The 14,521-nt window shown below is 45.7% G+C and overlaps 1 protein-coding gene across 1 annotated transcript in view; it reads left to right on the forward strand.

The window, feature by feature from the left end:
• Positions 1–14,521, forward strand: part of dock3 (dedicator of cytokinesis 3) — an 821,127-nt gene that overhangs the window by 511,536 nt on the left and 295,070 nt on the right. Inside the window, exon 11 of the mRNA XM_048606243.1 lies at positions 3,094–3,182. Coding sequence (XP_048462200.1) covers positions 3,094–3,182 — 89 coding nt within the window. The remainder of the gene's footprint in view (positions 1–3,093; positions 3,183–14,521) is intronic.

The following is a 14,521-nucleotide window of genomic DNA, read 5'->3' on the forward strand; positions in this document are numbered from 1 at the left end:
CAGTGATAGTGTGAAAGTAAATGGAATAAGTATTAGTGAAAAAATGTATTGGGAAGTTAATGGAACTGAAACTTGACAGTTCTCTGGGAGACAATTACCTTTACCCTAGAGTGTTGAAATTTATGGCTACAGAGGTAGTGGATGTATTGGTGATTACTTTTCAAAATTCTATTAATTCTGCAACAGCCTGCAGATTAGAAGGTTGCAAGTGTAATTCCACTATTTCAGAGAGGAGGGAGAAAGGAAACAGGAACTACATGCTTGTTATCCTGATGTTGGTTATATGAAAAATACAAAAATCTAATGCAAAGAATGTGATTTCTGGACATTTGGAAAATAATTATCTGATTGGACAGAGTCAATATGGATATATGAAGGGGAAATTGTGTTTGACAAACCTGAGAATTTTTTGAGGATGTCAGCAACAGAATCAACGAGGGGGAGCTATTGGATATGGTGTGTTTGGATTTTGAGAAGGCTTTTGACAAAGTCACACACTGTAGATTAGTAAAGCAAATTAAAGTAAATGGCACTGGGGAGCAACATGGATTGAGGATTGGATTAACAGACAGAAAGTAGAGAATATCAATAAACAGATCATTTTAAGTTTTTTTTTAAGTAGTGAGCAATGAATACCACAAAGATCAGCCCTTAGCTGTTCACAATCTGTATCAATGATTAATACCAATATTAAAGCCAATTGTAATATTTTCAAGCTTGCAGATGATACAAAACTTGGTAGGAATAAGAGGATGCAAACAGACTTCAAGGAATTTAGACAGGCTAAGTCAGGCAAGAGTATGGCAGATGAAATGTAATGTGCATATGTGTGGGGTTATCCACTTTGATAGGATGAACAAAGGTGCAGAGTATTTCTAAAGTTGTGAGAAATAAAAAAGTGTTAATATCGAAACAGAACCTATGTGTTCTTGATGATAAGTCACTAAAAGCTAGCAAGCACATGCCATAAGCAATTCGAAGAGCAAATAATATGTCTGCCTTTATCACAAGAGGATCTGATTATAGGGGAAAAGAAGTTTGCTTCAATTGTTTACTTGGACTTTAGTAAAGCCTTTGACAATGTTCCGCATGGTGGACTAATTAGTAAAGTTAGATCACATGGGATTCATTTTAAGCTTGCCAATTGGATACAAAATTAGTTAATGGCAGGAGACAGAGAATGATGGTGGGTCAACAAGGTGCAGAGCTGGATGAACACAGCAGGCCAAGCAGCATCATAGGAGCAGAGAGGCTGACGTTTCGGGCCTAGACCCTTCATCAGAAAAGGGGGAGGGGAAGGGGGTTTTGAAATAAATAGGGAGAGAGTGGGAGGCGGATAGAAGAGGGATAGAGGAGAGGATAGGTGGAGAGGAAACAAACAGGTCGAAGAGGCGGGGATGGAGCCAGGAAAGGTGAGTGTAGGTAGGGAGTTAGGAAGGGGATAGGTCAGTCCAGGGAGGACGGACAGGTCAAGGGGGCGGGATGAGGTTGGTCGGTAGGAGATGGAGGTGCGGCTTGAGGTGGGAGGAGGGGATAGGTGGGAGGAAGAACAGGTTAGGGAGGCAGGGACGAGTTGGACTGGTTTTGGGATGCGGTGGGGGGAGGGGAGATTTTGAAACTTGTGAAATCCACATTGATACCATTGGGCTGCAGGGTTCCCAAGCGGAATATGAGTTGCTGTTCCTGCAACCTTCGGGTGGCATCGTTGTGGCACTGCAGGAGGCCCAGGATGGACATGTCGTCTGAGGAATGGGAGGGGGAGTTGAAATGGTTCGCGACTGGGAGGTGCAGTTGTTTGTTGCGAACCGAGCGTAGGTGTTCTGCAAAGCGGTCCCCGAGTCTCCGCTTGGTTTCCCCGATGTAGAGGAAGCCACACCGGATGCAGTATACCACATTGGCAGATGTGCAGGTGAACATCTGCTTGATGTGGAAAGTCTTCTTGGGGCCTGGGATGGGGGTGAGGGAGGAGGTATGGGGGCAGGTGTAGCACTTCCTGCGGTTGCAGGGAAAAGTGCCGGGTGTGGTGGAGCTGGAGGGGAGTGTGGAGCGGACAAGGGAGTCACGGAGAGAGTTGTCCCTCCGGAAAGCAGATAAAGGCGGGGAGGGAAAGATGTCTTTGGTGGTGGGGTCGGATTGCAGATGGCGGAAGTGTCGGAGGATGATGCGTTGGATCCGGAGGTTGGTGGGGTGGTACGTGAGGACGAGGGGGATTCTTTTTTGGTTTTTATTGCGTGGACGGGGTGTGAGGGATGAGGTGCGGGAGATGTGGGAGACACGGTTGAGGGCGTTCTCGACCACCGAGGAGGGGAAGTTACGGTCCTTGAAAAACGAGGACAACTGAGATGTACGGGAGTGGAATGCCTCATCCTGGGATGATGGTGGGTGGTTATTTTTCAGACTGGAGGCCTGTTACCAGTGGTTTCACAGGGTTTGGTGCTGGATCCACTTTTGTTTGTCATATTTTAAAATGATTTAGATGAGAATATAGAAGGCATAGTTAGTAAGTTTGCAGATGACACCAGAATTGGTGGTATAGAGAAAATTTTAAAAAAGAAATGAGGGGCAATTTTTTTTTTTTTACACAGCGAGTGGTTTGTGTGTGGAATGAACTTCCTGAGGAAGTGGTGGATGCGGATACAGTTACAATGTTTAAAAGACATTTGGATAAGTACATGAATAAGAAATGTTTGGAGGGATATGGGCCAAGTGCAGGCAGGTGGGACTAGTTTAGTTTGGAATTACGGCCGGCATGGATCGAAAGGTCTGTTTCCATGTTGTATAACTCTATGAATCTATTCACTGTATTATGTGCTCAAACAATGTAATTTATTATATAAATAATATTTCAATTTGTTTTCAATAAAACAAGGTGATCTTTCATGCGTCTTGTAGCTCTTAAATTTTTGACTGAGCATGTGACCGTAAATACCTTGCTCCAGTTCACTGTTACTAGGTTCATCATACATTACAATGAGAAATCAGTTAATGTTGGTTTTTGTGTTTGAGTGAAAAGTTGCATTGGACTTTTGACTTCCCAATCATATACTAAGAAATGATTTCTAACATTTCTTATTTTCCTTCTTTTTTGAACAGGTGCAATAATGAAAATGAATGGTATCAAATCCATGAAAATATAATTCGCAAATCCAGCAACAAGTACACAGCAGCCAGCACAAATTATGGTAAATCTCTGCATCTTGTTTATACTCTTGGCCTATATAAGAAAGTCATACTTTGAGGCTTCTGCCCCAGACATATGTTCTCAATCAGTAAAAATGCTATTATTTTTCACTGCACTTCCATATGAGATTTCGTATTTAGACTGCAGCCACCTTTTAATAAGCATCCTTCATAACTTCCAATTGGCTTTCAAAAAATATCCACTCTTAAGTTTTGTAAGTTGTTGAAGGTGAAAAATGTTGTTGTAGTAACTCTATTGTAACTATAATTGCTCATCAGTTCACACTTCTCATCAATAATTGAACTCATTAAGCAAGTTGAACCATTTAGTATTAAGAAAATACACTGAATTATAACAGTGAAGTTGTCACTAATTAATCATTGGCTTAAGCCAATGGAATTAACAATCTAATGATGATCGCGAATCCATTGTCGATTGTCAGAAAAACCCTTCCGGCTCACTAATGTCCTTCAGGGAAGGAAGCTGCCATCTTTACCTGGTCTGGCCTACATGTGACTCCAGACCCGCAGCAATGTGGTTGACTCTTAACTGTCCTCTGGGCAATTAGGGATGGGCAATAAATGCTGCCAAGCCATCGATGCCCTCATCCCGTGAATGAATAAAGGGGAAAAAAAGCAGCCAATCACTGAGTGTTTGAGACTGCATATTGCCTGAGATTCAATCATGGCATCTCAGGAACAGCAGACGGATCTGCACCCAGAGTGTGATCACAGTAAATCTTTCACTTGTTTTCTGTTGTGGGGGCCTGCTTCCAAACCGTTCGGAATGAATTCTTCTAGCTTCAAATAGGGCTCATTGTGCTGCTAGTGGGGATCTTTGTGATTTTTGACCCAGCAATGATGAATGATTGGCAGGATGTGAGTGGCTTAAAGTTGGTGGTGTTCCAATACATCTACCACCCTTCTACATCTAGGTGTCAGTGGTTGCAGTTTTCGGCGATGTGTTGAACAATCTTTGAAGAGTTAGCACAGTGCATCATGTAGATGTAGCATTGCTGTCCTAGTGCACTGTGTGGAGCTAATGAATGTTGAAAGTGTTGAATGAGGTACCAGTAAAGCAAGGTGTTTTGTCCTGGATGATGTCAAGTTTCTTGAGTCTTGCTGGAGTTTCACTTATCCAGGCAGGATTTACATCATTATCCTGTTTCATACCATTTAAGCTAAAAAGACATTGAGTAGTCAAAATGTGAGTCAGTCATCACAGAATATCCAATTCCTGGCCAGTGGAATTCCAGTTTGTTGGGGAATTCATTAATAGTACTGCAGTTAAATGTCAAATGGAGGTAGTTAAACTGTCTTATTGAATTTAATTGTTGCCTTCTGTTTGCCGGATATAAATGATATTTATTACTAACCAGTTAATGTCTGCATGTTTTCCATGTCTTGATGTACATGGACACCATTATCTCGAAGAATTACATATGGAACACAATCACCAGTGAACATTTCTACTTATAATCTTATGATGCAGAGAAGTTGAGTGAAGAAGCAATTGAAGATGGTTAGATCAATGCCACTGCACTGGGAAAAATAAGAACACAAGACAAAAGAAATTGGAGCAGGACTAAACCATGTAGTCCAATTGAGCCCATGTGCCACTCAGTATGATCATGGCTGACCTGGGGCTTCAATTCCACTTTTCCACTTGCTCCCCATATTACTTGATTCCTTGTGAGAAGAAATCTCTTTCTATCCCAGTCTTTAATATATTCAATAATAGAATATCCACAGCACTAAGTAGAGAATTCCAAACATGCACAACCGATTTGAATAGAGTACATAGGTAGGGTGAACCTGTTCCAGCTCATAAAAGGAACAAGAACAAGAGCAACACCAAGGACCCAGGTTCGATTCCACCCTTGAGCAACTGTCTGTGTGGAATTTGGTCAGTAATGGTGTTACTGGTAGCAGACATCAAGATTACCCCATCCACACCACATTCTGCGTTCTTGCTATGTTCACTGCTTCTCCCAAGTGGTAAGTAACATAGGGGAGAACTAATTCATCAGCTGAGAGAGGACAGCAGATGGTAAATTTGCAGGTGATTTCCATAACCTGATGCCATAAGAGTTCATGGGATCTAGAATCAATGTGGAAGGTGCCTACAGCCACCTGCCTCCAAATGTTGTACCACTATATTGCCACCATGAATGGTCACTGTGTCCTGCCAGTGGAAAATAGGACAAGAATGTTGGTGGTATTGCCTGGTTTGTTGGTTGAAAGATATAATTCTGTGAGTATGGCTATATCAGGCAGTTACTTGAGAAGCCTGTGTGATAGCTCTCCCAGCTTTGGCACAAGTCATCAAATATTAGGCAGTGCATTTCGTAAAGCTGTGTATGTCCTTGTCATAACCAATTCCAATGACTAAATTAGTGCTGAGTTGTTTGTCATTTTGTCAGAAGGACTATGCCAATTGCCAATGGGGTCCTAGAAGGATCAAGGATAGAACACATTTGGTTAGAACTAGGAAATAATAAAGGTAATGTTACATGACTAAGAATATTTAGTAGGCTATCAAATAGTGAGAACAGGTATAAAGCAAAAAATTTGCAAGGAAACCAGAGGTACGTCAGCTATTTATAGTTATAACAGGAGATTTTAAATATTTTAATGTAGACTAAGATAGTAAGAATGTGAAGGCAAGAGAATATAACCTGCATAATGGCAAAAGCTTCTGTTGGTACGGCTGTGCAATACATTCCTTGATATTTACCATGCTGAGTACATATTTTGACTATGTTCATTATCTGACCGTGTAGCTTGGCTAGACATTTCATGCATCTTATTTGAACAATGTCTATTTTGTGCTTCTGATTGATTGGGGTGCTGTGCCTGTCTCATCTGTAGTTGTGGCTTCTCATGACAGTGAACTAGTTGTTCCAACTGTTGCTTTCTGCATTGATTTTCCCATTGAATATAAAACAATAAAGAGAGTTTATGTAGATATTTTAAAAAGCAGATAGTTACAGTAAATGTTGATTCTATAAACAGTACATCTGGGGAATCAATAAGGAAAATATGGAGATGGCAACTAAATTGAACAGGTATTGTGCATTAGAGATAGCAGGAACTGCAGATGCTGGAGAATCCGAGATAACAAGGTGTAGAGCTGGATGAACACAGCAGGCCAAGCAGCATCAGAGGAGCAGGAAGGCTGACGTTTTAGGCCGAGACCCTTCTTCAGAAATGGGGGAGGGGAAGGGGGTTCTGAAATAAATAGGGAGAGAGGGGGAGGCGGATAGAAGATGGATAGAGGAGAAGATAGGTGGAGAGGAGACAGACAGATCAAAGAGGCGGGGATGGAACCCGTAGAGGTGAGTGTAGGTGGGGTGGTAGGGAGGAGATGGGTCCGTCCAGGCAGGACAGACAGGTCAAGGGGGCGGGATGAGGTTAGTAGGTAGGAGATGGGGGTGGGGCTTGAGGTGGGAGGAGGGGACAGGTGGGAGGAAGGACAGGTTAAGGAGGCGGGGACGAGCTGGGCAGGTTTTGGGATGCGGTAGGGGGAAGGGAGATTTTGAAGATTGTGAAGTCCACATTGATACCACTGGGCTGCAGGGTTCCCAAACGGAATATGAATTGCTGTTCCTGCAACCTTCAGGTAGCATCGTTGTGGCACTGCAGGAGGCCCAGGATGGGCATGTTGTCTGAGGAATGGGAGGGGGCGTTGAAATGGTTCGCGACTGGGAGGTGCAGTTGTTTATTGCGAACCGAGCGTAGGTGTTCTGCAAAGCGGTCCCCAAGCCTCCGCTTGGTTTCCCCGATGTAGAGGAGGCCACAACGTGTACAGCGGATGCAGTATACCACGTTAGCAGATGTGCAGGTGAACATCTGCTTGATGTGGAAAGTCTTCTTGGGGCCTGGGATGGGGCTGAGGGGGGAGGTGTAGGGGCAGGTGTAGTACTTCCTGCAGTTGCAGGGAAAAGTGCCGGGTGTGGTGGGGCTGGAGGGGAGTGTGGAGTGGACAAGGGAGTCCCGGAGAGAGTGGTCCCTCCGGAAAGCAGATAAGGGTGGGGAGGGAAAAACGTCTTTGGTGGTGGGGTCGGATTGCAGATGGCAGAAGTGTCGGAGGGTGATGTGTTGGATCCGGAGTTTGGTGGGGTGGTACATAAGGACGAGGGGGATTCTGTTTTGGTTGTTATTGCGGGGAGGGGGTGTGAGGGATGAGTTGCGGGAGACACGGTGGAGGGCGTTCTCGACCACTGAGGGGGGGAAGTTGCAGACCTTGAAAAATGAGGATATCTGAGATGTACGGGAGTGGAATGCCTCATCCTGGGAGCAGATGCAGCGGAGGCAAAGGAATTGGGAATGGTGGATGGCATTTTTGCAGGAAGATGGGTGGGAGGAGGTGTATTCTAGGTAGCTGTTGGAGTCGGTGGGCTTGAGATGGATATCGGTTTCGAGGTGGTTGCCAGAGATGGAGACAGAGAGGTCCAGGAAGGAGCGAGAGGTATTGGAGATGGTCGAGGTCAACTTAAGGTTGGGATGGAAGGTGTTGGTGAAGTGGATGAACTGTTCGAGCTCCTCGTGGGAGCACGAGGCAGCGCCATTACAGTCATCAATGTAACAGAGGAAGAGGTGGGGTTTAGGGCCAGTGTAGGTACGGAAGAGGGATTGTTCCACGTAACCTACGAAGAGGCAGGCATAGCTTGGGCCCATGCGGGTACCCATGGCCACCCCCTTTGTCTATAGGAAGTGGCGCGACTGGGAGGTGCAGTTGTTTAGTGCGAACCAAGCGTAGGTGTTCTGCAAAGAGGTCCCCAAGCTCGCAGCCCTCCGCTCCAATCCCAACCTCACCATAAAACCCGCGGACAAGGGAGGCGCAGTTGTAGTATGGTGCAGGCACCAACTCTCCGACACCTCCTTCTACCGTCCCCTTGATTATGACCCACCCCCGACCACCAAACCATCATCTCCCAAACCATCCACAACCTCATCACCTCAGGTGACCTTCCACCCACAGCCTCCAACCTCATCGTTCCCCAACCCCGCACCACCCACTTCCATCTCCTTCCCAAAATCCACAAACCTGACTACCCTGGTCGACCCTTTGTCTCCGCCTGCTCCTGCCCCACCGAACTTATCTCCACCTATCTGGACTCCATTTTCTCCCCCTTGGTCCAGGAACTCCCTACCTACGTCCATGACACCACCCACGCCCTCCACCTCCTCCAGAACTTCCAATTCCCCGGTCCCCAACACCTCATCTTTACCATGGACATCCAGTCCCTATACACCTGCATTCCCCACACAGATGGCCTAAAGGCCCTCCGCTTCTTCCTGTCCCGCAGGCCCGACCAGTCCCCCTCCACTGACACCCTCATCTGCTTAGCCGAACTCGTCCTCAACCTCAACAACTTCTCTTTCAATTCCTCCCATTTTCTACAGACAAAGGGGGTGGCCATAGGTACCCGCATGGGCCCAAGCTATGCCTGCCTCTTCGTAGGTTATGTGGAACGATCCCTCTTTCGTACCTACACTGGTCCTCAACCCCACCTCTTCCTCCATTACATTGATGACTGTATCGGTGCTGCCTCGTGCTCCCACAAGGAGCTCGAACAGTTCATCCACTTCACCAACACCTTCCAACCCAACCTTAAGTTCACCTGGACCATCTTCAATACCTCTCCTTCCTGGACCTCTTTGGCAACGACCTAGAAACCGATATCCATCTCAAGCCCACCGACTTCCACAGCTACCTATATTACACGTCCTCCCACCCACCTTCCCGCAAAAATGCCATCCCCTATTCCCAATTCCTTCGCCTCCGCCACATCTGCTCCCAGGATGAAGCATTCCACTCCCGTACATCTCAGATGTCCTCATTTTTCAAGCACCGCAACTTTCCCCCCTCAGTGGTCGAGAACTCCCTCAACCGTATCTCCCGCATTTCCCGCAACTCATCCCTCACACCCCCTCCCAGCAATAACAACCAAAACAGAATCCCCCTCGTCCTCACGTACCACCCCACCAAACTCCGGATCCAACGCATCATCCTCTGACACTTCCGCCATCTGCAATCTGACCCCACCACCAAAGCCATTTTTCCCTCCCCACCCTTATCTGCTTTCCAGAGGGACAACTCTCTCCGGGACTGCCTTGTCCGCTTCACACTCCCCTCCAGCCCCACCACACCCGGCACTTTTCCCTGCAACCGCAGGAAGTGCTACACCTCAGCCCCATCCCAGGCCCCAAGAAGACTTTCCACATCAAGCAGATGTTCACGTGCACATCTGCTAATGTGGTAGACTGCATCCGCTGTTCCAGTTGTGGCCTCCTCTACATCGGGGAAACCAAGCGGAGGCTTGGGGACCGCTTTGCAGAACATCTACGCTCAGTTCGCAATAAACAACTGCACCTCCCAGTCGCGAACCATTTCAACGCCCCCTCCCATTCCTCAGACGACATGCCCATCCTGGGCCTCCTGCACTGCCACAACGATGCTACCCGAAGGTTGCTGGAACAGCAACTCATATTCCGCTTGGGAACCCTGCAGCCCAATGGTATCAATGTGGACTTCACAATCTTCAAAATCTCCCTTCCCCCTACCGCATCCCGAAAAACCAGCCCAGCTTGTCCCCGCCTCCATAACCTGTTCTTCCTCCCACCTATCCCCTCCTCCCACCCCAAGCCCCACCCCCATCTCCTACCTACTAACCTCATCCCGCCCCCTTGACCTGTCCGTCCTCCCTGGACTGACCTATCTCCTCCCTACCGCCCCACCTACACTCACCTCTACTGGCTCCATCCCCGCCTCTTTGACCTGTCTGTCTCCTCTCCTCCTATCTTCTCCTCTATCCATCTTCTATCCGCCTCCCCCCGTCCCTATTTATTTCAGAACCCCCTTCCCCTCCCCCATTTCTGAAGAAGGGTCTAGACCGGAAACGTCAGCCTTCCTGCTCCTCTGATGCTGCTTGGCCTGCTGTGTTCACCCAGCTCTACACCTTGCTATCTCAGGTATTGTGCATTGGTCTTCAGTTTAGAGGATGCAAGTAACATTCCAGAAATAGCTGTAAATCAGGAAATGGCGGGAGGGAGGAACTCAAAAAAATCACAATCATCAGTGAAGTGGCATTGAACAAGTTGTTGGAGTTGCAGGCTGACAGGTCTCTGAATCCTTACAAACTTCAGCCTCACATCTTAAAAGAAGTGCCAATGGGATGGTTGATGCATTAGTTTTAAGATTCCAAGATTCTCTAGATTCTTGGAGGTTCTGTTAAATTGGAAAATACAATGTTACAACGGGGCATCTGGAAAATTTCAAGATAATCAGGCAGCATAGTCGACATGATTTGTTGTTTAAGAGAAATCATGTTTAACCAATTTAATAGTGTTCTTTGAAGAAGCAATGTGCTGTGGATAAATGGTGGATGTACTGTATTTAGATTTCCCAAAGGCATTTGACAACGATCCACATCAAACTTATTGCCAAACTAAAAGCTCATGGTATAGGGATAATATATTGGTATGGATGGAAGATTGGCTTACTAACAGGAAACAGAAAGCAATCATAAATGGGTCATTGAAAGCTGTCCTGTGTCACTGGGATCAAAGCTAGGATCTCAACCTCTTACGTTTTTATTCACTCTTGGGTTGTGAGTGTTGCTAGCTGGTCAGCATTTTATTGCCCATCCCTCGTTGTCCTTGAGAAGGTGATGGTGAGCTGCCTTCTTGAACTGCTGCTCTCCACGTGCTGTAGGTTAACCGACAATGCCTTTAGAGAGGGAATTCCAGGATTTTGACCCAGCTACAGTATTTCCAAGTCAGGATGGTGAGTGGGGGCTTGGAGGGGAACTTGCAGATGGTAATGTTCCCATGTATCTGCTGACTTTTTCTTCTAGGTGGAAGTGGTCATGGGTTTGGCATGTGCAGTCTAAAGATAATTGATGGATTTCTACAGTGCATCTTGTAGATGTTGCCAAGCTGAAAGGTGTGATTCCATGAGTATGACTATGTCAGGTTGTTGCTTGACTAGTCAATGAGGCAGGTCTCTCAATTTTGGCCAAAACCCCCAGATGTTAGTAAGGAGGACTCGGCAGGGTTGACAGGGCTGTTTTTTCCTAGATCGAGGCTAGATGGTCCATCCAGTTTCAGTTCTTTGTTGAGATTTCATAGTGATTGATACAACTGATTGGCTTGCTGGGCCACTTCAGAGGGCAATTAAGAGTCAGCCACACTGCTGTGGATCTGGAGTCGCATGTATGCCAGACCAAGTAAGGATGGCAGATTTCCTTCCCTGAAAGACATTAGTGAGACAGGTGGGTTTTTCTGACAATCGACAATGGTTTTCATGGTCCATATCAGATTCTTAATTCCAGATTTTTTTTATTGAATGCAAATTCCACCATCTGCTGTGGCAGGATTTGAACTAAGGTCCCCAGAGCATTAGTTCAATTTCTGGATTAATAATCTAGCGTTAACTGTACTAGGCCATCGCCTAATTATATAAATGAACTGCATGAAGGGACTAAAGGTAATGTTGCTAAATTTACTAATGACACAAAGATAGGTAGGAAAGTATGTTGTTAGAGGAAATAAAGAATCCTTGAAGAAATATTGATAGGGTAAGCAAGTGAGTAAAGATCTGTCAAATGTAGTATAACATTGCAAATATGAAATTGTCAATTTTGAAAGGAACAATAAAGAAAGAATAATTACTACAAGTGGTGTGAGATTGCGGAGCTCTGATATACGGAGGGATCTGGTCTTCTTGTAAGTGTAACAGGTAATCAGGAAAGCTAATAGAATAATTTATTGCAAGGGGAATTGAATACAAAAATTGTGAGGCTATGTTTCAGATGTACAAGGCATTGGTAAGACTGCATCTCGAGTACTGCGCACAGTATTGGTTTCCTTAATTAAGGAAGGATGTAAATGCATTGGAAGCAATTCAGACAAAATTTACTGGACTAATAGCTGGAATGAGCAGGTTGTCTTTTGAGGAAAGGCTGGACAGGATAGGCATGTATCTGCTGGAGTTTGGAAGGCTATCCCTTTAATTTTCTGTAAGTATTCAATTCCTTCCAATACCTCTTGTTCTAGCAATAAGTAAAGAAAACACAGTGTGGCGTTGGAGGAACACAGCAAGCCCGGCAGCATCAGAGGAGCAGGAAAGCTGACGTTTCGGGTCAGGACCCTTCTTCAGAAATGGGGGAGGGGAACGGGGCTCTGAAATACATAGAGAGAGTGGGGTGGCGGTGATAGCAGGTAGATAGTGGAGCGGATAAGTGGGAGAGAAGACAAACGTGTCAAGGAGGCAGGGATGAAGCTAGTAAAGGTGAGTGTAGGTAGGTAGTGATGGGGATTGGTCAGTGAGGTGGGAGGAGCGGATAAGTGGGAGAGAAGACACACAGGTCAATGAGGCGGGGATGAGATGTTACTGGTCTTGGGATGATGTCGCGGGTGGGGAGATTTTGAAGCTAGTAAAGTCCACATTGAGACCATTGGGCTGTAGGCTTCCAAGGCGGAACATGAGGTGCTGTTCCTCCAGCTTCCGGGTGGCGTCATTGTGACACTGGAGGAGGCCCAGGATGGACATGTCATCCAGAGAGTGGGAGGGGGAGTTGAAGTGGTTCGCGACTGGGAGGTGTCGTTTGTCACGAACCGAGCGTAGGTGCTCTACAAAGCGGTCTCCAAGCCTCCGCTTGGTCTCACCAATGTAGAGGAGGCCACGTCAGGAACAACGGATACAATAGACCACATTAGTGGATGTGCAGATGAACATCCGTTTGATGTGGAAGGTTTTTTTGGAACATCTGTTTGACGTGGAATGGTCTCCATTTGGGCTTTACTAGCTTCCAAATCTCCCCATCCACGACCTCATTCCAAGACCAGCCCCCCTGCCTCCCCCATCCCCGCCTCATTGACCTGTTCGTCTTCTGTCCCACCTATTTGCTCCTCCCACCTCACTGACCAATCCCCACCCCACCATACCTACACTCACCTTTACTAGTTTCATCCCCACCTCCTTGACCTGTCCATCTTCCCTCCCACCTACCCGCTCCACTATCTAGCTGCCAACACCACCCCCCAACTATTTATTTTAGAGCCCCCTTCCCCTCCCCCATTTCTGAAGAAGAGTCCCGACCCGAAATATCAGCTTTCCTGCTCCTCTGATGCTGCCTGGTCTGCTGTGTTCCTCCAACTCCACACTGTGTTCTTCCAGCTCCACACTGTGTTATCTCAGACTCCAGCATCGGCAGTTCTTAGTATCTTTGAATAAGGAAAGGAAGTTGACTTGCGCCAGAGTAGAAGACCTCAACCATTGTCTCTTGATGGGCTGCAGCTTCAAGGAATTTTGGAATTACCTACAGCCATGCTCATGCTCCTTGGAAGAATTCAGACTGTGTGAATTGATATGTTACTTGACTGTACAAGACTATACAGCCAAACCCAACCCATTCAGTGTCTACCTATATACACTTGCAGCAGAAGTCCCAATTAAGCCTGATGAGGATCAGGGACTTTGGCCAACTACCTTCTAATTTCAAAGTACTGAGGACAATTTTATAACCATTGACCACATAGTGGTTCTCAGTAAATTTAATATGAACCCAGTGATTGAACCTAACAAATGTCTGGTCTATATGGCAGATCCATAATGACAGAACCATTGAGGAGTTACTGAATTTGTCACTTTAATTAACATGGAACATTTATTTTGCTGAATGGTCTGAAATGGGCATCCTGTGCATGTCACCATCTAGTAAACTATTATGATCATAAATCTGTTACAAGGTGTTATCAGCTGTTCAAAGAAAAACCTCAACGTAATTTGAAAAGGTAGCTATATGTCCCAGGTTAAGTTAGCTTCCAAGTCTGTGAAACCCTCCAAACTGTAACGCCTTCAGGCAATGCTGAAGTGAGGAGTGACATTGCAGTCATCTTTTATGGAATTCTGAACAGTAGAAGTTGGATATTTATCTAATTGCCTTTTGTGATTCAGTGTGACCTTTGATGTCATTTCTGATAAATTAGTTTGTCTGGTTTAAGTTAAGTATAAAGAATTAACTTGCCTGAGGAATTGCAAGTAGCAATTGAATATATTCCATTTTAACAGTTATATTAAAGGACCCCTGTATTCAAGCATAATAGAACCATGAGCTTCTACCTTGACATTTATGTTTTTTATGACTTATGCTGGAATGGGCAGCTAAATATGTTTTATAATAGTATAGCTTCAATCAAGTCATCAAGCCACGAGAACAGCATCAATATGTGATACGTAATAATGCCTGACAACATAGAAGAAGGCATGAGATTGTAGGAACTGTCGATGCTGGAGAATCTAAGATAACACGGTGTAGAGCTGGATGAACAC

Source organism: Rhincodon typus, chromosome 16, assembly GCF_021869965.1.
Source record: "Rhincodon typus isolate 14 chromosome 16, sRhiTyp1.1, whole genome shotgun sequence".
Taxonomy (NCBI): Eukaryota; Metazoa; Chordata; class Chondrichthyes; order Orectolobiformes; family Rhincodontidae; genus Rhincodon; species Rhincodon typus.